The 27083-nt window shown below is 45.2% G+C and overlaps 1 protein-coding gene across 1 annotated transcript in view; it reads right to left on the minus strand.

The window, feature by feature from the left end:
* Nucleotides 1-351: 351 nt before the first annotated feature.
* Nucleotides 352-27083, minus strand: part of LOC125551427 (transportin MOS14) — a 37650-nt gene continuing 10918 nt past the window's right edge. Inside the window, exons 5-21 of the mRNA XM_048714675.1 lie at nucleotides 22380-22441; nucleotides 22182-22238; nucleotides 21589-21709; nucleotides 21285-21419; nucleotides 15828-15908; nucleotides 14947-15060; nucleotides 14769-14848; nucleotides 14546-14681; nucleotides 14157-14306; nucleotides 5784-5869; nucleotides 4646-4833; nucleotides 4473-4565; nucleotides 3838-4025; nucleotides 3571-3682; nucleotides 1750-1907; nucleotides 1219-1335; nucleotides 352-825 (exon numbers count right to left, since the gene is read on the minus strand). Of these exons, the coding sequence (XP_048570632.1) occupies nucleotides 565-825; nucleotides 1219-1335; nucleotides 1750-1907; nucleotides 3571-3682; nucleotides 3838-4025; nucleotides 4473-4565; nucleotides 4646-4833; nucleotides 5784-5869; nucleotides 14157-14306; nucleotides 14546-14681; nucleotides 14769-14848; nucleotides 14947-15060; nucleotides 15828-15908; nucleotides 21285-21419; nucleotides 21589-21709; nucleotides 22182-22238; nucleotides 22380-22441 (2139 nt within the window). The 3' untranslated portion in view covers nucleotides 352-564. The remainder of the gene's footprint in view (nucleotides 826-1218; nucleotides 1336-1749; nucleotides 1908-3570; nucleotides 3683-3837; nucleotides 4026-4472; nucleotides 4566-4645; nucleotides 4834-5783; nucleotides 5870-14156; nucleotides 14307-14545; nucleotides 14682-14768; nucleotides 14849-14946; nucleotides 15061-15827; nucleotides 15909-21284; nucleotides 21420-21588; nucleotides 21710-22181; nucleotides 22239-22379; nucleotides 22442-27083) is intronic.

A 27083-nucleotide genomic window follows, 5' to 3' on the forward strand; every position in this document is an offset into this window, starting at 1 on the left:
GCCCGATCCGATGCGGACGGCAGCGACGGCGCGGCGCGGATCGCCCGATCCGACGCGGACGGCAGCGGCGGCAGGTTCCGGGGCGACGGCGCGATCCCTGGGCGACGGCGCGGCGCGAATCCTGTGGACGGGGAGGGAGGGGTGACGCTGGGCGGCTGGGGCGATCGTCCAGAGCGTGCTTGGCGCCGGGGAGGGAGTGGGCCGCCGATTCCGCCGTAGGGAAGGGAGACGTCCCGGCGTGGAAGTCGCGCCGGAGCAGGCTAGGATTCTGCCGGACGAAGATTGGGGAATCGGTGGGGATCTTAGCACGAGTTGCGCGTGCAGAAAAAGAAACCTAAAGCTCTAATACCATGTTAGGAATATGCAACTTGTATTCCCATGAGGCCATAGGCCGATATATATATATATATACATGTACAGGTGTGGAACATATGCAAGAAACCCCTCATACAACGGGATAAATACAAAGAGGTACATGACTTATATTATAACTCTAACAAAAACAAGGACCTTTTTAGCTCATGGAAGCTATTCCAAACGGTTACGATTCAAACTTCAACAAATTTAACTGAACTGTTGACGGCAGCCCCACCTGCTATCAATATAGGGGGTGGGAACATTTCGATGGCTTTCTGCAAAATCTCGAATTACGCGTTTAAGGGTTCTTCCACCTTTTCCTTGCATGTAACCAGGATGGTTTCTGCAATTGTCACCAGTCCTGCTGTGAAGATAGTCCGAGGCGGCATCCTGAAGCACCTTGAGCCACAATGGAATTATCATCTCGGCTTCCCCTTGCCTTAGGTACTCTGAGGGCAAAGAACTCACCTGATCAAGTTTTAAAACATTCAGCTAAATGAAACACATATGGCCTCTATATAACACAAGAACTCAGGAAGGTAGCAAAAAATCTTCAGTGCCAAGTTGCAGCATGCGACTAGACTACCATGACCACATTCTATGACTACATCGACAGATTCTCCTTGCATCAGATGTCAAGTATTGAACACCCTTAGTTAGGTTTAAACAGTTACGAAAAATAGTCTGCAAGAATAGCGCTGCTAAACCTTTCCAATCTGGAAGAGAGAAATGTACGGTAAGCGGATGGCACAAATTACAGCATATGATATTTTCAAAGTTATGGAACTAAAACGAAGATGAGAAAAGCATGAAGGCATGCCTAGCATAATTACAGCAAAACAGTGATCATGGAAATGGTACCGTTGTCTGCAGCCACCCACAAAGGGAATCCCAACAAAGTATCCCCCTCCACATTGTTCTCTCACAGAGGCTACACAATGCCGCCAACTGCTGCAGCATTGTTGCAGATTTATGTACCTGTTGAAGAAAAAATTCAATATTCTGAAACATTTCTATTATCACCTAATCTATCGCTGGTTAGAGCAAAATTAAGAAATATGTAGTATGTAGAACAACAATTAAATCATTAGTATGGCTGTAGTACTAAAATGGAAGAACAGAAGCAAGTTATTATAAGTAGCATCATCAATATGCTAAGGATTAATAGTCGACTTAGTAACAACAAGAGCATCAGTATGCTAGCTTATGCCATGGGAAAATGCAGATAATCTCCAGGTTCCAGAATTTATTGAAAGGCTTTGAGGTGCAAGCATAACACCATGGCCAGTTTTGACACCTCACATAACAAAATGGTGAGTTACAGCAAAAACTGAATGAGGACCAATAGTGCCAAAAAACAACTCGAAAAAGTATTCTTCAAAATCTACCTACCCTTGACAAGGCTGATACACCAAGTAGAGCATAAAATACGTTAGACATAAGACCTTCACCACAGCGTGCCAAAATTTGAACCAGCACCACACCACGTGATTCATCAGAGGGGCATTCTGGAGATTCCAGCACATCAGTAAGGCTAGCATCAAAAAAACCTGCAGGTGTGTATTTCCAAATATTACTTTGAAGTGATCGAATTAGCAACAAAAAAAGTGTTACGCCATGTTAAGCGCAATAGCATGTCATAAGGACTTCATCAGTCAATGATCCTCACTGAATACGAATAATTCAGCAAGTACAAATAGATTTTTAAAGTTCACATAAAAAAAGAAAACTGCCCAAGGTGCTTTCCAAGCTCTAAGTGATATACCAACTTGCTTCGCAAAAATCCTGTGCATAGTTGAAAGTACTACGAAAAATTTACTAAATGTGGTTAAATGATGCCCTACTGTTGCTATACAAATTGGCTGTGCTATCCAGAAGACAAGAGGGATAGAAACTTGTCGGTGCAACAAACCCTGGGTCTGTTGCCCAGATTATGCACAGGCACGAGATCAAGATTGAAGCACCAACCCAAGTCAGTGATTGAAGGACCAAGAGATTTGAAGAACCAACACGCGGTTCAGAGAGACCAAGATCGAGCCAGAAGAGCAAGATATCGGCAAGAGAAGGGCCTCCCTTACCGGGTAGGCGAGCCCGGCAAGGGGCAAGGCCACCGCAAGGAGCAGGCAACCGAGGCACCCCTGGAAGGTCTGTCGGGGCTCGCGGGGGCAGAACCACCCCACCAACCACTCAAGCGCGACCCACGTCATCAATCAGTGCGGTGTCAAGCCGCAAGATGATTGAGTGGCAGCCGTTCGCGACATGGCAGCCATTTCCTACAGAAGAAGTCTACAGATGACACCCGTCATGCGACGTGTCAAGGGAACAGGCGCGGAGCTGGCAAGATAGCCCGGCAAGCCTTGCCGGGCGACCAGTGATGTGACACCAAGCAGCGCATTTAATGCACCCTGTCAGCCCGCAGAGTTAGGTATGATAGCACTGTTTGCTATCATATCAGTGGATAATGACTACTTTGCCATTGTGGTGATCCCTTAATCTATAAAAGGAGGCCCATGGCACTCGTAGGAAGGGTTGGAAAGTTGAAGAACCCAAGCCACCATACGCGCGTAGTCGCCGCGGCCCCGAGGCAAACCCTGCCGGGCAAGTGTACTACGCATCACCACATTCACTCCACCATCAATCCACCAAAGCAGGAGTAGGGTCTTACGCCTCGCGGCGGCCCAAACCTGGGTAAATTGCGTGTGTGCTCTCCGCCGCGCTGCCGTACGTTGGTCTGCTCTTTGTGCAACACGACGTCCCCCTGCCGAATCAGCAAGGGGCCACCCGGTCCCATAGGTGGCCGCGGATATCCCGCGACAAAACTAGACAGAAGTACATTTATGCACTTGAAGTAAAAACACTAACTTGACACAATTGTGCTTCTACCAGCAGTCTGTCCCTTGCACTACTTCATTGGTCACAATTCCAAAAACACTCTGTCCCTACTTGTCTCTTGTACTTGTACATTCGCAGTAAATAAACTAACTTGTAAAGCTTATTCTTCTACCAGCAGTCAACACTCGACAGCCCACGCACTAGTTTATTGTGCACAAAGCATCAACCCTCCCTCATTCTGCGTATCTCGCACTCTTCTTTCGAATGCAACCGGCAAGTTTACTCATTGTACACCTATCTAGCGAACTATGGGAGTAATACGAACATTCAACTGATATATAGCAGAAGGCCATATACAAAAAGTGGTCAAGTGGGACTCACATGACATATATGAAATTGCTGCAAGTGCTGCTCCTCGGTGCATTGCTGTAGAGCATATAGCTGCCTTTTGAAATGACAGCTCGAGCAGCGAGCGAGATGCGACAATAGCTTCCTTGATTAATCATGCAATCAACAGAAGAATTAGTGTCATGTGACGATAGCTTCCTTAATTAATCATGCAATCAACATAAGAATCAGTGCCGTACTGTCAATCCATATTGTGCAACAATAATGAATGAGGAACCTTAACATAATATAAAATGGAACCTTTTGACAGCAGCGGATAAATGCAGATGTGAAGTTTGCATAGGCTTCAATAAGATCGGGTTCTTGATCACATGTGTAAGAAGAATTCAAATTTGATAGTGAAGCTGCAGAGCTAAACGTTTCAATAGTTCTGACACATACAACACTGTATTCTTCCTTGTGGCCAAATTCTTCAATCATGTTGGCAGCTGAAAATGTCGATAATGTCAATGTAGAGTAGACTTTCGAGATACTCCCTCCGTCCCAAAATAAGTGTCTCAGCTTTGTACTAACTCTAGTACAAAGTTGTATTAAGCTTTAGACACTTATTTTGGGACTGAGGGAGTATATTGGAAGAAGGTGCTGCAGTAGTAAGTACACTTGGGTGCTATCAGCCTATTGTATGGCACTGTTATTTCTTTTACAATGTAAAACTATAAAGTAGGTCAAAAATGAAGTCCTATGAGCATGGCATAGTCGTTTAAGTAATCAAGAGAACATAGGTAGGGGAATAAGGAAGTAGTAAGTGGTAGCCATTGATCTTCATGGACGCTCTAACTAAAGACAGGATTATGCAGGACAGCTAAGTTTATTCTTGTAGTTGTAGGTGCAAATTGCAAGCCAAACCCCCTTGTGAATAAAGTATCACCCATTACCTGTTCTTAAGAAGCAGTCATGCCTTTGATACAGCAAGAAATTCGTAGATAAGCATTCAAGAATTTTAGGTAACAAAATTTGGAAATGTTGTCCTGCAAAATGCTTGATCAGCATAATGATCTATATACCATACAGCTTGAAATTTAGCATTTTAGAGATCAGTTGAACTTACCACAAGAATGTATGGCCGAAGAAAGAGAACGACAAGCAGCAGTAGATAAACTAGTGTTCTCCATATGAGATGACTGTGAAAGTTTTTCAAGGAGTGGCCAGAATATACCGAAAAGAACCGAAATCGTATCATCATCAATTAGACCAGATGTAATTGACATCGCCAAATGACTGAACAATGCACCCATTCTGAAAACATAAAAGTATATTTGCTTATACTGTAGATCATATCGAATTTACAAAAACAGGACTTGGAGAGAGCATGCAAAAGATTTGCGTGAATTTTCTGTTAAGAAGAGAGCCAACAGAACCTACAACATATTGCCAACAAGTGGTAACAAATATGTTAGATTAGTAGCAAGGAACTTTAACTGTAATACCCCTTCTCATGTTCGAACTAGTCAAATTATATCAATACTGCCTCTGATAGTTATCAATGACCATTAGTTGAATGTGCCCACTTTCCCATGATACAAATTTTAGCTATGGTCGTTAGCAGAGATTCTATCTCTGCATTTCAACAATTTCACTTCAATGAATGACCGAGCATACATTCTTGACCATCACGAGATGCCTGCTACCATGCTTTTGCTCTTCCACTTTCTTGTTCTGTTCTTCACTTGTTAATCTCAACTGGTTTTAGTTTCTACAAACAAAGTTTCCCGCATGTCTACAGTAACTTTTCTTTTGATGATATTTCTTTTGATGATAGCGAGAAAACACACTACTCCTTTATGTACACACCAATGCCCACCATATATTTTCAATCATCTAGATCTTACCAACGTGTGCCATTTGCAGAGCTTATAAGTACATTAGTCTATACTTGTTGATGCAAACCATAATTGTACCCACATAAATATGATTTTCGTTTCTTCAAAAAAGGGCAGCCCGGTGCATGTAGCTCCCGCTTGCGCAGGGTCCGCGGAAGGGTCCGACCACTTTTTAAACTAGAAAAAAATCACTTTGAATTGGCAAACAAACTCGACCCACCATTAACTGGACCATGCTTGAAATAATACATCAAACTTGTAGCAGGAGCGCTGGAAAGTGTGGCACCCTTGAAGTATCATTTCTATTATTAAAATCTAAAAAAGAACACCAGGGCGGAGCATGCAAGAGTCAAACATTGTAAGCACCTGTGAAGTCCACGAACTGCGATGTTCAAGGCTTGTGCGTAAGCACTAGAATTTTGCCTTAGCAATTCATCTCTGTCTATGTCAATCTGCATAAGAGGAAAAGAAATGCATTGTGATTTTAGATAAGGACTTTAATAGAGAGCAAACGTGAGACCTACAGCACTGCGCGACCACAAAATCTCCTTCTCAGTTGCATGCATGTGAGGAGGACAAGGCAGATGATGTCATCATGTGACCCCAAACTTGAAATTTCAAAACAAAAAAAAACTCCCAAACCACAAGTCTAATTTACGATCCGTGAAGAGATCCGTCTTCACGGTTGGGTTTTCCACAACAAGGGCTTCGATAATAGATCACATGTGTATGTTTTAGCGAAAAAATTCAACTTAAAAGTTGCAGCCCAATGATTTTAAAGCTGCCACCCAATGATTTATAAAGTTGCCACTGTAAAAAGGGCAGCCCGGTGCACGTAGCTCCCGCTTGGAAAGGGTCCGGGGGAGGGTCCAACCACTTAAAAAGGTTGTCACTGTATTGGTGGTAAAGTTGCCACATGGTAACTTGTTGCAAAATAGGTTGGCAACTAATGCACTACTACTTGGTAACAAAAGAGTCCAAAAAATATTCATAGAAAGATTGCAAATCGAACATACGGTTTAGCCTACAACAGGGTCGTGGCCCATATATCCCAGTTCATTGTTGTTTATCCCCAATCTTTACAATATCTTGAACTCCATTTTGCTTGATTTTTGCCTACATATATATGCCTTGTGTTAGGTGTGTGAGCTCTCATACAAGGTTCATAACCAAGCCCCACTCATTTCCATAACAATTGTGAGGTATTGGTCCTTCAAATACATCAGAAAGAAGTAACTAGGCATATTTCATTTCCATTTAGCTGCTCACACCTTGCTTAGTGTCACAATGTCTAGGGAAAATGGATCTCATCCGGGCCTTCGCGACCAACTGCGTCTTCAAAGCCGTCAAAGATTGGGAACTCCAGCTTGTGAAATTTGGGTTTCCATTGTGGGAAGGTCATTTTGTGGTGTCCATCTTCATGCTCGTCCATGTACTGGCCCTTGCCGAAGTCACCCTGCTCCAGACACTCGATGGCCAGGCGATTGACTGATGCTTGCTCCCAAACTTCTTCAATGTCCTCTTCAAATTTCTCGAAGACAGCGCCCTTCAGTTCATCCAGAAGTTCTTTCTGGTGGGCAGACAGCATCTCATCTAAAAGGTTGTTGGTCTCTGCGATGGTGGCCATGGAGGATGGTTGCGGGGATTGGCCAAGGATCAGTACATCGATAGCAAGTTGTCACGACCTAGATTACATAGGGGATAGTCGTTGTTGGAATTTCGCCCTCAGGATCGATCAGATCAAAAACATGACGAACGCGCGCACGCAAAAACTTGTAGCCGGGCCTTGTCATGTCCTTTTTTTCTTTATTTCCTTTACTCTTTTCCACGATACAATATTGGAGCCCTATGCATATGTATATATAAACGCACGTAGCCAGACTACCAACGGGACACGGACCGACTCAAATAACCTAGACGTACACGGACTCCAACTTAAAGCCTACCTGGACTAGTACTCGTACATACACAACTTTGCTTCCCTAATCTAATCACCGACAACGCTGATCACACTACTAATCCTAACTGGACTCAACACATATTTGCTGCAAGATGGCATGCAAGACAATCAAAGCACGTATGCCTAAACTTACCTAATCATAACTAGCACATGTTTGAATTATTCTGACAGTCGTGGGTGTTAGGAAGGCAAGGGGGGGTTAGGCTTGGGCGTCGTGATGGCTGGGGAATAAATTGGTTCTGGAGGTAAACTGATTATATGTGTGGTTACATGTGAACTGTCTTTGCTTTATAAGGCAGCTTGGCAGTAATTTAGCTAAGACTTGAACTGACTCCACTAACAAGGAAAGGCCTAAACAGAAACGGAAGACCCTAAACAGAATCCAAACTAACAAGACTAGGAAACCAAGGAAACATATTCGGCTGGGTCCAATACCCTATGACGTGACATAGATGACCATAGTGGCGCCACTAGTTTCTTCAAGATTGAGTTGAAGAGTGGTTATCCCCAAATCCATATGCAATTTGGCGATGAATGGAAAATGACTTTGAAAACCAATTTTGGGCTTTTTGGTTTTGCTTAATGCACACTTGCATGTGTCTCATGAATCATGTGCTTAGACACCTTACAAGAAAATTAGTTGTTGTGTACTTTGATGGCATCTTGATATATAGCAAATCTACTTATGATCATCCTATGCATGTTGCCTAAGTTCTTGAGGTGCTAAGAAATAAGAAACTTTGTGATAATCTTGAAAATGCACATTTTGCACAACTCAACTCATTTCTTAGGATCCATTGTTTCCTCAAATGGCATTGAAGACAATGAGTCTAAAATCGACTCGACTAAAAGTTGGCCTCAATCCACGAATGTGACGCAAGTTCGTAGTTTCCTTGGGTTCGCCGGATTTTACCATTGTTTAGTCAAAGACTTTAGCACTATTGCTTTAACTTTGCATCCTCTTCCAAACAAGGATATGACTTTTAGTTGGGTCCATTGCAAGACAAAGCTCTTTTCTTGAACTTTAACACAACTTAAACTTTAGAGAGCTTTGCTCATCTATCTCCCTAAGGGGGGCAAGGCCTCCCTCTTATGTGAGAAGACTTCATTGGAGTTCAAGACCTCCCTTGTGGAGAAGATTGCTCCATTGGCATTCAAGACCTCCTGGAGATGAACTATATCTTGTTTACCTTTTCCCTTTGTTCTTTGGATACAAGATGCACCTCTTGTATTGACTTTTGCTTTATGAGATGAGTACTTGGTGCCTTGTGGTGAATCTAGCTTCCCTTGTGTCTTTCCTAGTGCTTTTCCCCTCTAGTTCTCCATTCTCTTGTGTTTTCCCCTCAAATCCCCATCCAATTGGTGAAGATCAGTCCACCCCTAAGCTTTGCCCTGCATCAAACTTCTAAGCATATGGAGAAAACCTCGTATAAACTAAGAGCTGAACATTCGGAAATCCATTTTGGCTCTAGGGAGCACATGCTCCTGCGTGCCAAAAATGGATTTTACAAATGTCAAAAAAAAAGATGTGTTCATTGGCACACCCAAATGGTACATGCAAATTTCCGCGTGTGTGTGTGTGTGGGGGGGGGGATGTAAGCATTTCGACCTGTGCAAAAGAAAAACAAGTCGAACGCCAAATGTTACACTTAATTTTGTTTTTTTCACGGAGGAAGCACTGCTATCCCATATGGCATAAAATTGCCAAGCACACTTGCTACACTAATACGAACATCAACAAAAAAAAACCAGAAATTTTAAATTTATTTACTATTTATTTTGATTTTACTGTTCATTAGGGAGCATATGCTCCCCAGAGCCAAAAATCGGCGTCTGAACATTTATATTTTAAGTTGGAAAGATATGCTTAAAAATATTTCACATGAAAGCATCATCTAAAGTAAGAACTGCAATATTTTATATTGTATGGCCAGAAAGACACGCTTCAAAATATTTCACATAAAAATTCTATACTACCATAAAAACCTTCAGACCCATCAATGAAAAAATGATTCAACCACCTATAACATCTGACTCACTATTAAATTGCAGTAACATAACCGCTTCACTTGACCTTTGTAGGATCCTTTAGTATGTGGGGGGGGGGGGGGGGGGGGGGGGGGGGGGGGGGGTAGACTGCAAGCAAACCAAAGGGACGTTTCCCAATTTTAAGTTTCCTTGCCAATTTTGTGTTTTTCTATTGGTAATCTACCAACACCCTACACATGGATGTCTAATAGAGTACACCAACGAAAGACAACTTGCACAAGTAGAAGTAAAGGTAGAGTTGGAGTCATGCAAACATGCGATGGCTGGATGAAGATTTTTTAACCATGGTTTGGATAGTTGGCACTATCCTACTCCACGTTGATGGAGGTTGCTTGGTGATGAATCCCTTGCTCTTGTGCTTCAAAAGATAATCTCCTTCACACTTAAAACTCTCAAGATATGGCTTTGGATTGGAGAGGTAGGAATGGATCAGAGGCTTGGCTTGATAGTTAGAGTAGAAAGCCCTTTGAACTTAGCACAAGGAGGTGGGTTCTCTCTCAGAAAGTATGATGGGAGTAGAGTTTGTTTCGAGTGAACTAATGGGATGGGCAGGGGGTATAAATTGGAAGGACTGGAAATTTGACTGTTATACACTTTTTAACACTGCTCGAAGGCTCCTAGTGATCAGCTCGGAATCACCGAATGATGCTAAAGGTGGCAACGTTCAAACTACTCGAAAGGGCTGACCAGACATTGTTCGGAGGGTCTGACTAACCGACGTCACACTTGCACATGACTCTGTAACGCCTTTGAAAATTTCAAGCACGTATGTTTGAAGGTTAAAAAGAGGACGCAGAAGAGTATGTTCTAAGTAGAATCGTTCGAGAGCTTCGAGCAACGAGGGTTTTGCCACGGCTATATCTGGACAACTATTCGAAGGATCCGAAATGAAAGAGCTCGAAGGCTCCAAAGGAGTGAAAATAGGTCGATATAGTGGAGAAATGAAAGAAATTCAGCTTAGCAACCTCATTCCCCTTTTGATAGTATCGGCATACCTATGGACTCAATGTGATCTTGGATCACTAAAACGAAAAATCTAAGTCCTTAGCTTGGCTAACACTTATCTTCATGGAAATTTGAGAGGGTCACCAATCATTTCCTTGTTGCAACCTTTTGGAATTAACCTGAGATAAACTTGATAATTCCTTCAGATATGTTGACATTAATTACAAAATCCACCAAGTGAATTAAGATGCACATTCAACCTTAACAGCAATTTAAAAATAGAAAATATCCAAGCAAACGGTTTGAAGTGGGTCCACCACACCCGAGAGTTATGCTAGAGGCGATTGCGCTGGAGATCGGTAGGTGATCAAGTAACTAGGGTTTCTCGGGCGAGGGTAGCTTTCTCTAGTGGCGAGGGGACTTTGAACGTGTACTGCTATCATCAGCCGACTCAAGATGGCCCTACGGTGCATGCTTGATGTTCGGTTTGTGGAGGAGCGGTTGGGTGTTAATGGCCTGCCGACAGAAGGAGCACACGAAAGGTGGACCTCTAGATAGGATCCCATCTCGGTCCCCGACAGGGAGAATGTTGAGGAGGTTGACGCCAGCCTCTCGGCAACGCTGGGTGGACTGATCTTGACAAAGAAGGAAAAGGCTAGTATCTTTGAAGACGAGTCATCGGTCCGGTACAGGACAAGAACCTTAGATGGGATGTTGTTGGCAAGGTCAACACCAAAGCTCAATATTTATGTGTTGGGGAGAGCGAAAAATAGTGGGGGCTTCATAGTGTCGGACAGTACAGGAGGCAGTGGTGTCGTTCCACAGGACCATCATGACAATTTCCATGCAGGAGCATGCCATTTTTTTAGCTCATTGGCTGAACCACAGTGTGTAGAGCACATAATGGCACGAGCTTTGTACTTGGCAGAGGAGGTTGGGGTCACAAGGCTCGTCCTGGAGACAAATAGTGTTGGCGTTGCTGCTAAGAGCATCTCCACTCGCGCCCCCAACAGATCCCCCCCCCCCAGGTCGAGATTTTTTTTCCGTCAGTGCTAGAAAAAAAACCTAGCCGGCCCCCTAGGACGCCGAATTCCGCCGGTTCAGCCCTTTTTTTGGCCCGGCGATCCCAGGCCGACTGGGGGGCGCTTGGGGGCTCCGGCGGAAGGAAAAACGGCGCATGGGCCACCACTGTCAGGCGAAAAATAATTTTTCCACGCCCAGACTCGCCCCCCGCGCGCACTACCCCTTCCTTCCGCCGCCGTGCCGATCCTGACGACGCCTACCTGCCCACCGCCGCTAGGAAGGCCATTTCCCCGCCGGAAAGAGAGGGTTCGCCGCTGCATCCTCCATCCCACTCCTGGGCGAGCTTTCCGGCGCTCTGGCCACACAGGCGGGGACGCGCCTACCATACCCGCCAGGTGTTCTGTGGTTTGTCTGCTCGGTGATTGACTCGGACGACGAGGAGGCGTTCGCTGCGCTGCTAGAGGAGGAAGTCCAGGCCAACGCCCAGGACGAAGAGCACCTCATGGTCCTCGCCGCTCTGGCCGGCCTGTTCGCGAGCAATGCAAAGCTGCGGCAAGGTCGCTCGGTGACGGGCCGACAGAAGAGCAAGCAGAGGCATCGTTTGGAGGGCTATTGCTTGCTCTACGCCGACTACTTCGCCGACACTCCACTGCATGACGAGAGAGTATTTCGGCGCCGCTATCGGATGAGCCGAAAGCTCTTCCTCAGGATTGTGAATTCCATCCGGGAGTTAAACAGCTACTTCAAGTGCAAGAAGGATTGCACCAGCACACTTGGATTCACCTCACTCCAGAAGTGCACGACAGCTATGAGGATGCTTGCATACGGAGCTCATGGACGCATGGCCGAGTCCACCACCATCGAGTGTTTGTACAAGTTCTGTAGGGCAATGCTGGCAGTGTTTGGACCACAATACTTGCGATCATCCAATGCTGAAGACACTGCTCGGATCCTAGCACAGAATGCAGCAAAAGGATTTCCTAGGATGCTTGGAAGCATCGACTGCAAGCATTGGGCATGGAAAAACTGTCCATTTGCTTGGCAGGGGATGTACAAAGGCGCCAAAGGAGCTTGCAGTGTGGTACTTGAGGCAGTGGCCATACAGGACCTCTGGATTTGGCACTCCTTTGGTATGCCAGGAACTCACAATGGCATCAACGTATTGCAGTGCTCGAATGTCTTTGCCAAGCTTGTTGAAGGTCATGCTCCTCCGGTGAACTTCGAGGTCAATGGACGCCACTACAACAAGGGATACTACCTAGCAGAAGATGACATCTATCCGAGATGGTCCACATTTGTGAAGACTATCTCAAACCCTGTGCCAGGAGGCAAGAACTCTTACTTTGCCAAGTGTCAGGAGTCTTGCAGGAAGGATGTCGAGTGGGCATTTGGTGTGCTCCAACCTCGATTTGCTGTTGTCCGGTACCCCACTCTAACCTGGTCGAAAGATCAAATGTGGGAAATCATGACTTGTTGTGTCATCTTGCACAACATGATCATTGAGAGCGAGCAGGAAGAGCCAGCGTTTGACACTGAACCATATTACAGGCAGGGTCCTCTTGCCCAAGTTGATGACCAGCTACCGGCAACCTGGGCTGCCTTCCTCAATATGCGTCAGGAGATCCGAGACCCACAGGTACATCAAGAACTGCAACACGATCCGGTGGAGCACCTATGGAGGCTCAAAGGGCAATGCCTAGCTTGACGTGTGATGAAATATGAGTTTTTATTTGTGTTTGAATTATGAGTTTGATTCATTGAACTATTTGATTTGTATTGATTTATGTGATGAAATATGTGATAAAAATTAGTTTTTGTTGAATTTGTGCCAAAACACGCCGAATGTCGGCCGGATTTGGGCCACCAATTTGCGCCGAAATTGGCGGATGGGGGCGAACTTGGGGGGTCGGCTAGGAACCCGAGCCACCCCCCCCCCCCACCCCACACCGATTTTACCACCGGTTGGCCCCCAAGCGACGCTATTTCAAGCCCCTGGGGGGCCGAACGGCTAGAGATGCTCTAAGTTGGTGTTACAAGAGAGGGTCAGGTCCTCGCATGGTCCACAGGCCGAGGAGGTTAAGGGTTTGCTACGTGGCTTTCAGGAGATCGCTGTCAAATCAATTAGGAGATCAGCGCATGAGGTAGCTCATTAAGTTAGCAAAGTATGGCTACATAAATAAAAGGTATTACCGCTTGGCTTAGGTTCCCACCAGATTGTATTGCCGACATGCTAGGCACGGAATGTATGTCCAAGGAGTCTTAATAAATTCCCAGCATGCTTTCTCTCATAAAATAGCAATTCAAACTTTTTGGCTTTTGGATTGGGAAAATATGCTGCTCAAATAGTCAAATTCAAAAAGAAATTGTTCGGATTACTTCACAAGAGTGAGTTTAGAGAAGATATGCTCAACATATATAAGTAAATCTGTTCATGAACATGTCACTAGTTATCATAATGTACACAACTACACATTCACCAACACAAACTAGCAGGCGCAAACAAAGACTGGCATCTGGTGGGATCTGCAAACATACTGGATATGGTTATATGATTATGATCCTCCAAATGAAGAAGATATAACTGAAAATATAGATTTCAGACAACACTCCAAGAAAGGCTGCACTAGGGAAAGAAAACAAAGAATCTTGTATGTGGTAATAAGATTATGAGCCCATAAATGAACATAATGTGACAAGATATAATTGAAAATATAAATTACAGACAACCATCCAAGAAAGGCTGCTAGGGGAAGAAAACATACAATCTTTTCAACTGCTGAGTAGCTTGAACAAAGTAGTCTGGCCAGTGAAGTTTTCCTCAATTCTTTGTCAAGAATAGAACATAGAGCATGTGTAATTGCACTAATGATCTCTTCCTCATCCTCTATCCGCAGGTTCCCCTCGCCCATACCCTAAAGAACACGGTTCTTTGAATACTACATTGGATACATTATACAAAGCCCAAATTGAATGTATATGCTAAATTGATAAGGCAGAGTGCCATGGCAAGTGGTAGACCATATTCATGGAACTAAATTAAATTAAACAGAGCTAAAACATGGAACTGCAGGCATTTTGCATGAACTGCATTGGCCCCTAGCCATCAAAGTATCATGCCAGATTAAATTCACTATGATAGAAGTATGTTTACCTCACTAATCCAGAAAAGAATTTCTAGAATCGGAGGCTCGTGGATGAATGACGAAGCATCCTCACAAAGTTTACGTAAAGCTACGGAGCAAGAGTTTGATGATATGGATTTTGAAATCCCTGAAGCGCAGAATAGGCTGTCCATGGTGGCAAAACATATTCAAGTATGTGTGGAAAATAAATAAAATTGATGTTAAACTTCATTACATACTGAACATACTTACAGTAATGGCTTAATATTACTTTTGGAAGATGATAACCACTTTGAATAAGAACCAATGACATCACCAAATGATTTGTATACCTAGAACAAATAGGAAAACACACAAGAGAACATTAGCTTCACAAGACACAATCAAGAAATATCCGATCATCTTAAGAAGCATATTGAGGAAGTCTTACCAAGAACTGGCATCCATTCAGTTCAGCAGGTGTTCTGCTGGACAGAATGTTCACAAAGTGCATTACAACTGAAAAATCGAAGGGGCTTCCATCTTGTAAAATTGTGTCAGCAACCTGAAATTTGGTAACTTATGAGAATGCCATGTAAATCCGGCAGACTAGTATACAGTTCTGTATGCTTATATCTAGCACCACAGGGCGGTGCATATGCCAACCCAAAAAATGGAAAAGGTAAGGCATTTTAACTCATAAATGAATCGATAGCACAAGAGTCCAAAACAGAACACGAGGAAGCAAGTAGAAGAATTTACTCAAGATAAGATCACAAGATTGATATGATCATTATTCATGTACATCACCAATAGATCTAAAGGCTAAAAAGACGAGATCATAGTAGTGGTAGCATTGGTCATTTCCAAAGCATGTGGTTTTTTCTGCCTAATGCCTATTTCTTATGACACTGTTTCAGTAGGAGGAAAATCAGGCATCCCCAAAGTAGACCGCTTTTCTAGTGGTGCTCTGAAAAAGCCTAATAAACCCCCAGCAAGATTATTATTTGCTTCTTGCACATTAAAATCATTTGTATTTGTAGTGAGAAGCTTAAAGGGGGCTATTTGCCAATGGACTAATAGACTTGTGAAACAACCATAAGCACCTCCGAACAGATCACATCATCCTAGAGACCAACTTAATGGTAAGCAATCAAGACTACTCCACATTTGAACAAAGTAAATGGAAGGACCTAGTGGATAAGCATATCAAGGTCAGCATAATCAACGTCAGGATCAAATTACATTACATCCTATAAGAACAACAAAATTATCATCTGCATTCTGTAGAAACTTATAAATCAAATTACCAAATAGATGTGGCACACTTACCATGCTAAGTGCGTACATTCTAACTTCTACCTCTTTCCAAGGTATTGATTGGCTAGCCAGTCCCCATCCGCTAGAAAGAAGCTACGTGGAATGCAAAGGTATGAGAATGAAAGTAATCCACATAATGAACACACAAAAAGGAGTAGAGGATAGGAAAAAACATTAAAACAATTGTCACAAGAGATTCAGTGCTCCCACATGACAGAAACATTGTCTCTACTATCTAGAAAGAACGTAAAGTCCCCTTTCCTGCCAGATAGAACGCGGTCTGCCCAACATTCGTCCGCCCTCCATTCTCCCACCGTTTTTTTTTTCGTCCACCCCACCACGGTTTAATTCCCTTGCGTGATCCCTCAGAACAGCCCGTCTCCCATGTTCGAGAAACAAGAACAACCTATCTCTTCCTCCCTGCCCATCTTGCCCTCACGAACCCTAGCCGCCGGCGGAAGTGCTTCTGCGTAAGTCATATCGCACGACTACGTCGTGGACTACCACCACAAACAACCATGCATCCTCTCCCACCACCAGCCCTGGCGACCACGGTACACAAACCGTCTCTCTTCCTCCCTGCCCATCTGGGCCTCACGAACCCTAGCCGCCAGCAGAAGTGCTTCGACATGAGTCATATCGCTCGACTACACCATGGAACACCACCTTGTAGAGCAGCGGAAGGCTGTATATTGATAAGATAGGTGGATGTGGAGACGGCCTCAGCCCAAAAATGAGGCGGGAGAGAGGCAGCAATCATCAATGCACGAGCCGTCTCAAGAAGATGTCGATGCTTTCGCTCAGCTACACCATTCTGAGCATGAGCACCAGGACAAGAGAATTGAGAGAGAGTCCCGTGCTCAGCAAGAACACCACGCAACATCTTAGAGATATACTCGCCAGCGGAGTCAGCACGAAAAACACGAGTGGGTGAAGAGAACTGAGTATGAACCATGGCAGCAAAACGCTTATATATAGACAACACCTCAGAACGAGAAGTCATGAAATAAAGCCATGTGTAATGAGAGAAATCATCTATGAAAATAATATAGTATTTATGACCACCTTTCGAAGCGAAAGGGGCCGGACCCCAGACATCAGAATGAACTAAATCGAAAGGACGCTTAGACACTGACTCACTATGTGAATATGGTAACTGAATCTGCTTGCCAAGACGACAACCCTGACACTCTAAAGAGACATCTCCTGAGACAGACCCCAGAAGGCCTCGACGAACTAAAGAGGACAACCGAGAACCACACAGATGACCAAGTCGATGATGCCACTGCTGGAAGGAAACCAGTGACGGAGGCGACAGAAGCGGAAGAACTGGCGATGGTGGTGGCAGCAGAAGGAACATGAAGCCAGTCCAACTCCCAAAGACCCTGAGAATCACGGCGGCGAGGGCCAGCCCCAACCAGAGTGTGCGTGTGACGGTCCTGGACAGAACAAGAGTCAACGTCAAGGATGACGCGACAACCAGAATCCGTAAGTTGACCAGCAGAAAACAAATTCATGGTAAGTCGAGGAACATGAGCAACATCAGGAACAGAATAAGAAGGAGTAGTAAGATTGCCTCTACTAGCAACAGAAAGTGGAGTACCATCAGCAGTGAAGACATGAATAGGAGAATCCAGTGAATCGAAGAGAGGACAAAGTGGAAGAATGAGAAGACATATGAAAAGAAGCTCCAGAGTCCAGAACCCATGGGGATGTACCTGACTGTGTAGAGGGTGATTGCTCAGTGCGGGAAGCATCAGTCACAGAACCGGCAGTACCCGTCGAGGAAGAACCTGAAGCCGCGAGCAGACGCTTAAGTCTCAGAATATCCTGCTCAGTCAAAGCAATGGCTGAAGCTGTCGAGGTAGATGACGAAGTCCCTGAAGATGATGATCGAGCCTTGCGCAGGTGTTTCTTCTTCGTGTAGCACTGAGACTCAAGATGACCATCATTGTTGCAATAGGCGCAATGTGGACGGGGGCGACCTGAGCCTCCAGAAGGAGTGGGCAAGAGCGGCGGAGCACTCGAGCGAGAAGGGGTCGGTGAGCAGTGGCGTAGGAGCACGAGTAGCGAGCACAGAGGGAACCTCCAGCAAACCAGCACCACGTAAGCGAGTCTCCTCAGCACGAATCTCAGAAAGCGCCTCCATGAGAGAAATACGGCCACGAGCAAACAACTGAGCACGCCGGGGCTCAAACTCCTTACGGAGCCGAGACAGAACTCATAGACGCGATGAAACTCCAAATTGGCCTGGACAGCCTGGCAACAGGGGCAGGTACGACACCCAGCACTACGGAGAGAATCAAGCTGGCGCCAGATAGCAGAACTCTGTGCATAGAAGTCATCAACAGTAGAGTCACCCTGCTGAAGAGCATGCTCCTGACGGATCACAGAGAGGTATAAGGCATCACCAGAGGGCTGATAGCGCTCACGAAGACGGGTCCACATCTCAAAGACAGTAGAAAGACCCAGAAATTCAGAAGCAAACTGAGGCAGAACACTAGCAGTGAGAACAGCTGCAGCACGAGCATCATCATCAAGCCACTGGGTGTAAACAGACAGAGCACCATGATACGTCTGAAGAGCCTCCTCATAAGCCAAAACCCTCTCATCATAAGCACGATCAGCAGCCTCATCAGCAACCTTAGCCGCATCCTTGGCGGCCTGATTAGCATCCGTAGGAAGAACCGATGGAGTTGGCGGAGTAGGGGCCACCGGAGGAACTGGACGTGGCGGACAGCAGACCTCGCCAGAAAGAACACCCCAAAGACGGATGCCACGCATGTGAATGCGCATGAAGCCAGTAAACTCGATGTAGTTAGTACAATCAAAGATCACCGGACAGCGAGGAACAGCAACATAGCGATGCAGCAGATTTTTTTTTGAGAACCGACGAGAGCACCAGCGACAGCAGAGTCGGGAACTAGCAGAATCAGCGCGAGATACTGGAGGATCGGGCGCCTGATCGTGGCGGGGCAGGGCGACCTGATCGGGTGCAGGCTGCGGATCGCGGGCGACTCGTGGCTGAGCGAGCGGCGCCGGCGAGGATGATCGCAAGGCCAGCTGGGGAGAGTCCGATCGGGAGGGCTGGCTGGGGAGATCCGATCGGGAGAGTTGCGATCGGCGGGAGTCGCGCCGGGGGCTGATCGATCGGGAGACTCAGGAGATCAAGGACGGAGGCTTCGATCAAGAGCGAGATGAGACAGGCGGCTGGGAATCGATAGCACGAGTTGCAACGTGCAGACAAAATTAACCCTAGCTCTAATACCATGTTAGGAATATGCAACTTGTATTCCCATGAGGCCATAGGCCGATATATATATACATGTACAGGTGTGGAACATATGCAGGAAACCCCTTATACAACCGGATAAATACAAAGGGGTACATGACTTATATTATAACTCTAACAGCATCCTCACCCACCACCAGACATAGCGATCGCGGTGCACACTGTGTGTCGCCTCCCTCTCAACCTCACGCCCACGCTCGTCCGTCCCTTCTGCGCCGCTGCCACCGCCCAGGTCGCCAAACGCATCGAGCTCGTTCTCGCCAATCGCCCTGGACAGCAGGCACCGCAAGGTGATCAGCCCGCCCACTCCCCCCCCCCCCCCGGCGGACGGTCATGAGATGCCCTACAGTGTTTAATTTTAGGGGATTAGTGTGCTATTATGAAGTTGCATAGGAGAATCGGCTGTGTAAGTGGAATATATACTCTGGTATTTTTGTTAGTTGGTATGGCATCCTTGATACTCCATATAGTTTATTTCTTTAACAAGACATGAACAATAGTATATACCATATATACTTTGATATTTTCGGTAACACATGATCATGGTGATGATTGAACTACAATAGTATATGAAAAAGAATGGCTTAACAATACTGTTATTAATGCGAGTAAAGATTTAAAATTATATCTCTATAATCTGAACTGAACTAAGCTTTCATTTCAATCAGCTATATCTTGTATCTTTGTATGTCCAAATCTCCATGTGTGAAGAAATAATTCCGATCAATGCATTAACTTGCAAATTCTCTGCTTGTATAACCTATTATGTTGTTCATATTTGGGCAGGCAACTCTGGATACTCAGCCAGACAGCCTTGCTGGCTCGCAAGACTCTGGGTGAGCGGCCCACGCCAAATATCAGCCCATTTGCTTTTCATCCATCAGTCACAGGTACATGACCTTTTGAATTTTGTGTTTTCCCACAATATAATAGAATTGCGCTCTCTTCAGATGTACTGTGATATAATACTCCTGCGATCCATATTAGGGAGTATCATGTTTGGAATAGATACTTCTAAATGACACCAATTATTTTACAGAGGAATCGTGAGTACAATTGAGCTAAGGAAATAGCAATGAAGCAGTGGCAGTGTGCAGTCCACAACTGGACAGACAAATATGACTCGCAGCAATCACATACACATGCTTATGGAATCTTCTCACTTATAGTGGGCTATAAGAGATATGATTTAATTACCACACTGCCTGATTTGGCTATGGAAGCACCACATGGATGTTGTGCTTGATGTGTGGGTTGATAAGAAAGAACAAAAATTCGATCAAGGGAAATACTGCATGTTGTTTTGTACCAATGCACGGGCGCCTTTTCCTCAGAAATATGATCAAGATCAACAGGCTACACTTTTTCTTGGACTGAATCGTGATAATAAACATGTCACTCGACATTTAAGTATTGAGTCACCTAAATTGTACTCCCTCCGTAAAGAAATATAAGAGTGTTGGGAGTACTTAATATGAGTATAATGTGATATTTATCGCAACACAATCATAAGCCCCATGTGATGTGCACGTTGTAAATTGAGATCTCTTGTAAATTGTAATGATGTATTGATCATTGTCTTTATTTCTAATTTTGTTATTCCATGGCAATGCACTGGCAATCACCTATATACTTTAAAAAAGGATAATGTTCTCGTTTCCCTCCTTCATTCCTCTTGAAATCCTTACATACAGACCGCCAAATATTGTAGATACTATGCCGGTGGATACTGATTTAGGAAATATCAGTAGGTTCTTCCTTCTCCCCCCCCCCCCACACCCCCCCCCCCCCCCTCCTATCATTGTTTTTTTCCAGCGGTTTTTCCAACCACCCAACCAAACATAATCACGTTTTTTTGTTAAGTCAATAAGTGATGATTCAATTGGCCGTTAAAACCCATTTTTTGTCTATACAATCACATTAACTCAGTAAGTATTTGTACTGAAGAAAAACCAGTAAAATATTTTGTGCCTCCCGTTGCAACGCACGGGCAATTACCTAGTAAGGAATCAATACAGGTTCTATAAAGCTACACCCATGAGCGGGGCACATTATCTGGACAGTACAAGATGATTTATTTTTTTCAGGAAAATGCAAAAACTTTGTGTTTTGATGCATTGATAGAAGCAGAGAGTAGCCATGGGAGGTAATGCCACCTTTTAGCAAAACAGACATACCTTATTAATGTATGCAGGAGCACCTAGAAGCAAACAAATATCAACAAGAAGCTCCTCCAGGTTCAGCCTGAACTGTACTAGTCCATCAGGTATGGAAGATACTCGGCCAGTGCAATGCTCATCGATATCAATAATCTGTGAATTACCAGAATTTAAAAGGCATAAGAAAATAGTTGGATCTCTAGAACTTCTGTACAAAAACGCCAGATATAGGAGAAATGTCGAATATATGAGAGGCAATAGGAAATTTTCTAGTATAATGATAGGTCAAACTGGAAATGATATTGAGGGAAAAGAGACAAACCTGAGCACGAAAAAGAAGAGCATCTAGCAGTGAAGAAAAAACAGGGAGAAACAACTCTTGTGTGGCACTCCTTTTGGATGTTTGCTCATCGATTCCAAGAATACAATGTGCCAAACTGCACCTACAAAATTTCGGTACTGTGTGTATAAATAATTCATTGATTAAGAACTTTGCTTCACTTCAGAAAAACAGTTGTGGAAATGATATTCAAATCTGAACACAAATACAAGCTAACACTTTGCCTACTAATTGATGCTCATATAAGCAACAGTAAGCCACAGCTAGAGCAACCAGCAGGTGTTTCATTCCATGTGTGTGTGCGCGTGCGCACACACCAGAGAGAGAGAGAGAGAGAGAGAGAGATGTTCCAAAGTACATGTGTATTACTTGCTCGCACACACACACACACACGACAGAGAGAGAGAGAGAGAGATGTTCCGAAGTACATGTGTATTACTTGCTCGCACACACACACGCGCCAGAGAGAGAGAGAGAGAGAGAGAGAGATGTTCCGAAGTACATGTGTATTACTTGCTAACCCCAACCCAGGAAAGGAAGACATTTGTGATTCATGAAAATAGGTGGGAATTTACCAAAATTGCAAGGTGGATTCTGCGATCTCCCAGTCTTCACTAGAAAAAGCTATACATCTGCAATTGAGAGTAAAGTCCTTCAGGATCATAAGAGGTAATGAGTGAACTAAACTACAGTGTAGCATTAGCATCAAGTGTTAAAGCCAATAATTTCAAAACTCAGGGAAAAGTACCACATTGGCAGTGCAATAGATTGACCTCAAAAGTGCATCTGAAAGAGAAAGTGCTTCATTACTCCCTTCTGCAACCAAACCAGGTGCCTAGAAAATCGAATAATTATCAGCTTCTGTTCAACAAAGTCTCAAACAAAACAAAAAAACTGCATTTTGGAGATGAATAAAAAACATGACCATATGCGCGTTCGAGCAACTGGGACGAGCTCTGCCTTTTCATGAAGGAGAAGAATATTTCCAAAGTGGACATGTTCTGAAACAGGGACACACCAAAACCCCTAATAACAACTCCTCATGCCAAGTACTCCTGGTTCTGGTTAACTCTTGGCTGGAAAGCCATGCATGGCCCTCTGCATGATATCCTCAAATCCAAGGTGTGCCACCTTGATGTACATCAATCTCGTACCGTTGAAGATGTGGCGGTTTCTCAATCCAGGCGTTCCACATGATGTAGATAAGTAACCCACTACACGCCACCGCTTGTGGTTGTTGTCTATACCTCTCAAGGCCCCATCCCATCATGTGTCAATCGACGGGAAGGTGATTGTCGATGAAGCAGCACAAAGGTTGTGGAGGAGCAACTCCACCTTGCTGCTACAATGTGTACAGCACAAGTGTTGAAGGAACAACTTCATGTTGTGCTAGATATCGCTCTAGAGGCGAATGTAGGCCGATAGGGCAGCAAAAGTTCAATCCAGAACTCCTAGGGCACAAGATCTACTCCAAGATCTTAGATAAGAACAAGTTCTATTATAGGTAGTGGCTACATAGTCTCCGTTACAAAGTAGAGGTGAGGACTGAGGACCTCTATTTATAGGGCTTTGGGAAGCCTTCACATACTTCTACTTATAGTTGGAACACTCTAGAAAACATTATTTAGGATTCATCTCTCTACTCACAACTACTTATAACTAGAAAACTCTAGAAACAGCAGGTAGGGTAAAAAAAAGAAAAGAAATACTAGACCACAACAGAAGTATCTAGAAGTAGCCAGACAGATCTGGCATGTGTTTTTCTTTCTTCTCATCTAGTGTCCCTCGTCATTCTCCCCTGGTTGTTTGGAACTCGCCCTCGAGTTATCTTCATAGAGCGCTTCTTCTGGATGGTAGAGAGTCAAGTCCGCAACATTGAAAGTGTTGGAGATACCCATGTCGCTTGGAAGATCTATCACATAAGCATTATGATTTATCTTCTTCACGATAGAGAAGGGCCCACACTTCGCTGCCTAAGCTTTCCCTTAACACCTAAAGGCAGCCTCTCTTTTCGGAGGTAGACCATCACCAACTTGGAATGATTTCGGCCTCCTTTTGCAATCAGCAAGTTGTTTATATTTCTGATTTTGTGCTTCCAAAACGCCACGAATCTCTTCAAATAACTCAGTGTAATTATCAGCAAAGGACAATGCTGATTTTGAGTTTCCCCTTGATGGTAGCTTCACCAGGTCCACCACATGTGTTGGAACTTTAGTGTAGACAATGGAAAAAGGACTCCTTCCTGTGGATCTATGCTTGGAGTTATTGTAGAACTCTGCAAGAGATAGACTATTGTCTACACTAAAGCATAGATCCACAAGAAGTAGTCCTACAATAACTCCAAGCATAGATCCACAAGAAGTAGTCCTTATTCCATTGCTACACTAAAGGTCCAACACATGTGGTGGACCTGGTGAAGCTACCATCAAGGGGAAACTCAAAATAAGCATTGCCCTTTGCTGATAATTACACTGTTATTGAAGAAATTCGTGGTGTTCTGGATGCACAAAATCAGAAATATAAACAACTTGGTCTACATCTGAAAAGAAAGATTGCCTATTATGAGGGAGATAAATGATTATGGTTATGTGATAGGTTTTCCAAGCGAGATGGGTATATCCAACACATTCAATGTTGCGGACTTGACTCTCTATCACCCATAAGAAGCACTCTATGAAGATAATTCGAGGTCGAGTTCCAAACAGCCAGGGGAGAATGATGAGGAACAATAGAGGGGGAAAACATATGTCAAATCTGTTTAGCTACTTCCAGATACTTCTACTCTAGTAGTATTTCTTTTCTTTTCTTAACCCTACCTAGTGTTTTCTAGAGTCTTCTGGCTATGAGTAGAATGGTGAATCTTGAGTAATGTTTTCTAGAGTGTTCCAGCTATAAGTAGAAGTGGGATGTGAAGGCTTTCACCTCTAATTTGTAACCATACTACGTACCCCGCTACCTATAATAGAACTTGGTGTTCTTATCTAAGATTTTGGACTAGATCTTGTGCTCTAGGAGTTTCGGATTGAACTCATGCTGCCATATCGGCCTATGTTCGCCTCTAGAGCGATATCTAGCGCAATACATTTAAGTAGTTCCTTCAACACTTGTGTTGTACACTTTGTAGCAGCAAGGTGGAGTTGCTCCTCCACGACCTTGTGCTGCTTTAGTCACCTCCAAATCTCCAATCTCAGTGGTAGTGGTCTCTTTGTACCTCAGTCCATTTACGCTCTCCAACTCAGTAGCAATGGTCTCTTTGTCTCTCAGTCCAATTTACGCTTCCAAATTTCTCCAGCATGCAACCAGAGTGGAGATCAATAGACCAACTATAGTTGCCTGCTTATTAGTAGTTGCATCATAGCTCGATTTAAGTACGTATGACAAATCTATGAATTTTGTCATTCCATCTGGAGAGTTTTTTTTAATTTATCTTGCATAAGGTGTTGATCCAATTCATTTTTTTGCCCCATTCGCTTTTTAGATGATTTTTATCGCATTCATCATCTAGGAAAGACTAAATAGATCTCTAGATGTTGCTATCACTAGTGGTTGTGAACTACATTCAGTGGGTAGCCTAAAAATCTCATTTGTGATCACCAGTTAGGTCAAGAAAATGTGATTATATATGATAGTAATTTTTTTCACCCAAAACTCACAAGCTAGAATTAGTAGCTTGTTTTGGTTTGTTTGTGCCTGCTTGCAATAATACTTTTTGAAGCAATATTAAGAAGTTGGTCCATCACTAGAAACTAATTTCATTTGCTTGATGTATCTAACCTTCTGCACTATTTACTGAATGACAATTGTTACTTCAATCTTCAGCTTGCAAAATTAAATGGCTCTTATGAAAAACGCTCATGTTTAGCAATTCATCTTTAGTATTCTTGTATATAGAACGGATGCCCGATGGCATATGGCAATATGATCAATCTTCACAAAACAAATTGCATAGGTTCTGTTAGGAGCTAGGGTTCTGCCCGGTCTTGGCCGTAGGCAGTAGGGGAAGGAGGGGGCTGGGCGTGGCGATGAGCGGCCGCGCCGGCGGCTGGGCGCCGTCGCGGGAGAGGAGGATGGCGGCGGCAGCGCAAGAGGCAGGGGGCGGCTAGGGTTCCGGCTCCTCTGGGAGCCGGGCAATAGAGATAATCTTCTTATTGCTTAATTCTAAAAAGAGTCTTACAGCCTATATTTATAACCTAGATAACTTGCAGAAGAATTAACCTAAGATAACTTGCATAAGAATTAACCTAAGATAACTTGTGGGCTAAGATTGCCCGGTGGGCCTAGCTAAACCGGCCATAACACTTCTCCCCGCCTGCACAAACAGCTCGTCCTCGAGCTGTAAGGTGGGGAAGCACTTGCGGAACTCCTGGAGGCGATTAACCAGCGTCAAACACCTTCTCGACAGCTGGGGCGGCCAGGTCGGCGGCGACGGTGTCCTCCGGAATGTAGTCTGCAACCTCCAGGTAGAAGAGTCGCGGGCAGGCATGGCCGGGCGTGTAGGGCTCATCGCAGTTGAAGCATAACCCTTGGCGACGACGCTCGAGCAGTTCGGCTGATGTGAGCCGGCGGAACTGCCGCACCGCGGTCGCGACGAGGGGTGTCGCAGAAGCCTGCGCAGGCCGACCCTGCGCGGAATCCGGCCTGGGTAGCAACCCGGCGGTCCGGGACGGTGATTCCTGCTGGATGGCCACCGCATGGCGCTCGAACGCGCGGGCGTAGTACATGGCCGTCTGAAGGTCTTGTGGCCCCTTCATCTCGACGTCCACGCGGATGTGGTCGGGAAGGCCGCCGACGAAGAGCTCCGCCCGCTGTAAGGCCGTCACACCAGGCGCGTGGCATGCTAGTGCCTGGAAGCGGTCGGCGAAATCCTGCACCATGGAGGTGAACGGTAGGCGGCCCAACTCGGCCAAGCGGCTCCCGCGTACCGGTGGTCCGAATCGAAGAAGACATAGCTCACGAAAGCGATCCCACGGTGGCATGCCGCCCTCGTCCTGCTCGAGGGCGTAGTACCATGTCTGGGCGGCCCCGCGGAGATGGTAGGAAGCCAGCCAAGTGCGCTCCGACACGGGCGTGCGCTATCCACGGAAGAACTGGTCACACTGGTTGAGCCAGTTAAGCGGGTCGTCCGAACCGTCATACGTGGCGAAGTCGATCTTTGCGAACCGGGGCGGCTGCTGGTGTGGCGCGCCCTGGCCCACTGCCTCGGCGGTACGGAGGGCTGATGACGGAGCTCGGTCCAGGGTGGAAGGGCCGGCGTAGTCCCCTGTGGCTCCCGACGCCTCGGGCTACAACTGGAACCCTGACGGCTGCCGGGCCTCCGTGGAAGCTGACGGCGGCCCGTGGAGCCAGCCAGGAAGTGGCGACGGTGACGAAGGGAAACGGACCTCCTGGATCGGAAGGCCGCTCGGCGAGGACCAGCCCAGGCTAGGGTTGGGCGGGGGCGGTGGTGGAACCTGCACCGTTGCCGCCGGGAGGGATGG

The sequence above is a fragment of the Triticum urartu genome, chromosome 4, assembly GCF_003073215.2.
Source record: "Triticum urartu cultivar G1812 chromosome 4, Tu2.1, whole genome shotgun sequence".
In the NCBI taxonomy this organism is placed as follows: domain Eukaryota; kingdom Viridiplantae; phylum Streptophyta; class Magnoliopsida; order Poales; family Poaceae; genus Triticum; species Triticum urartu.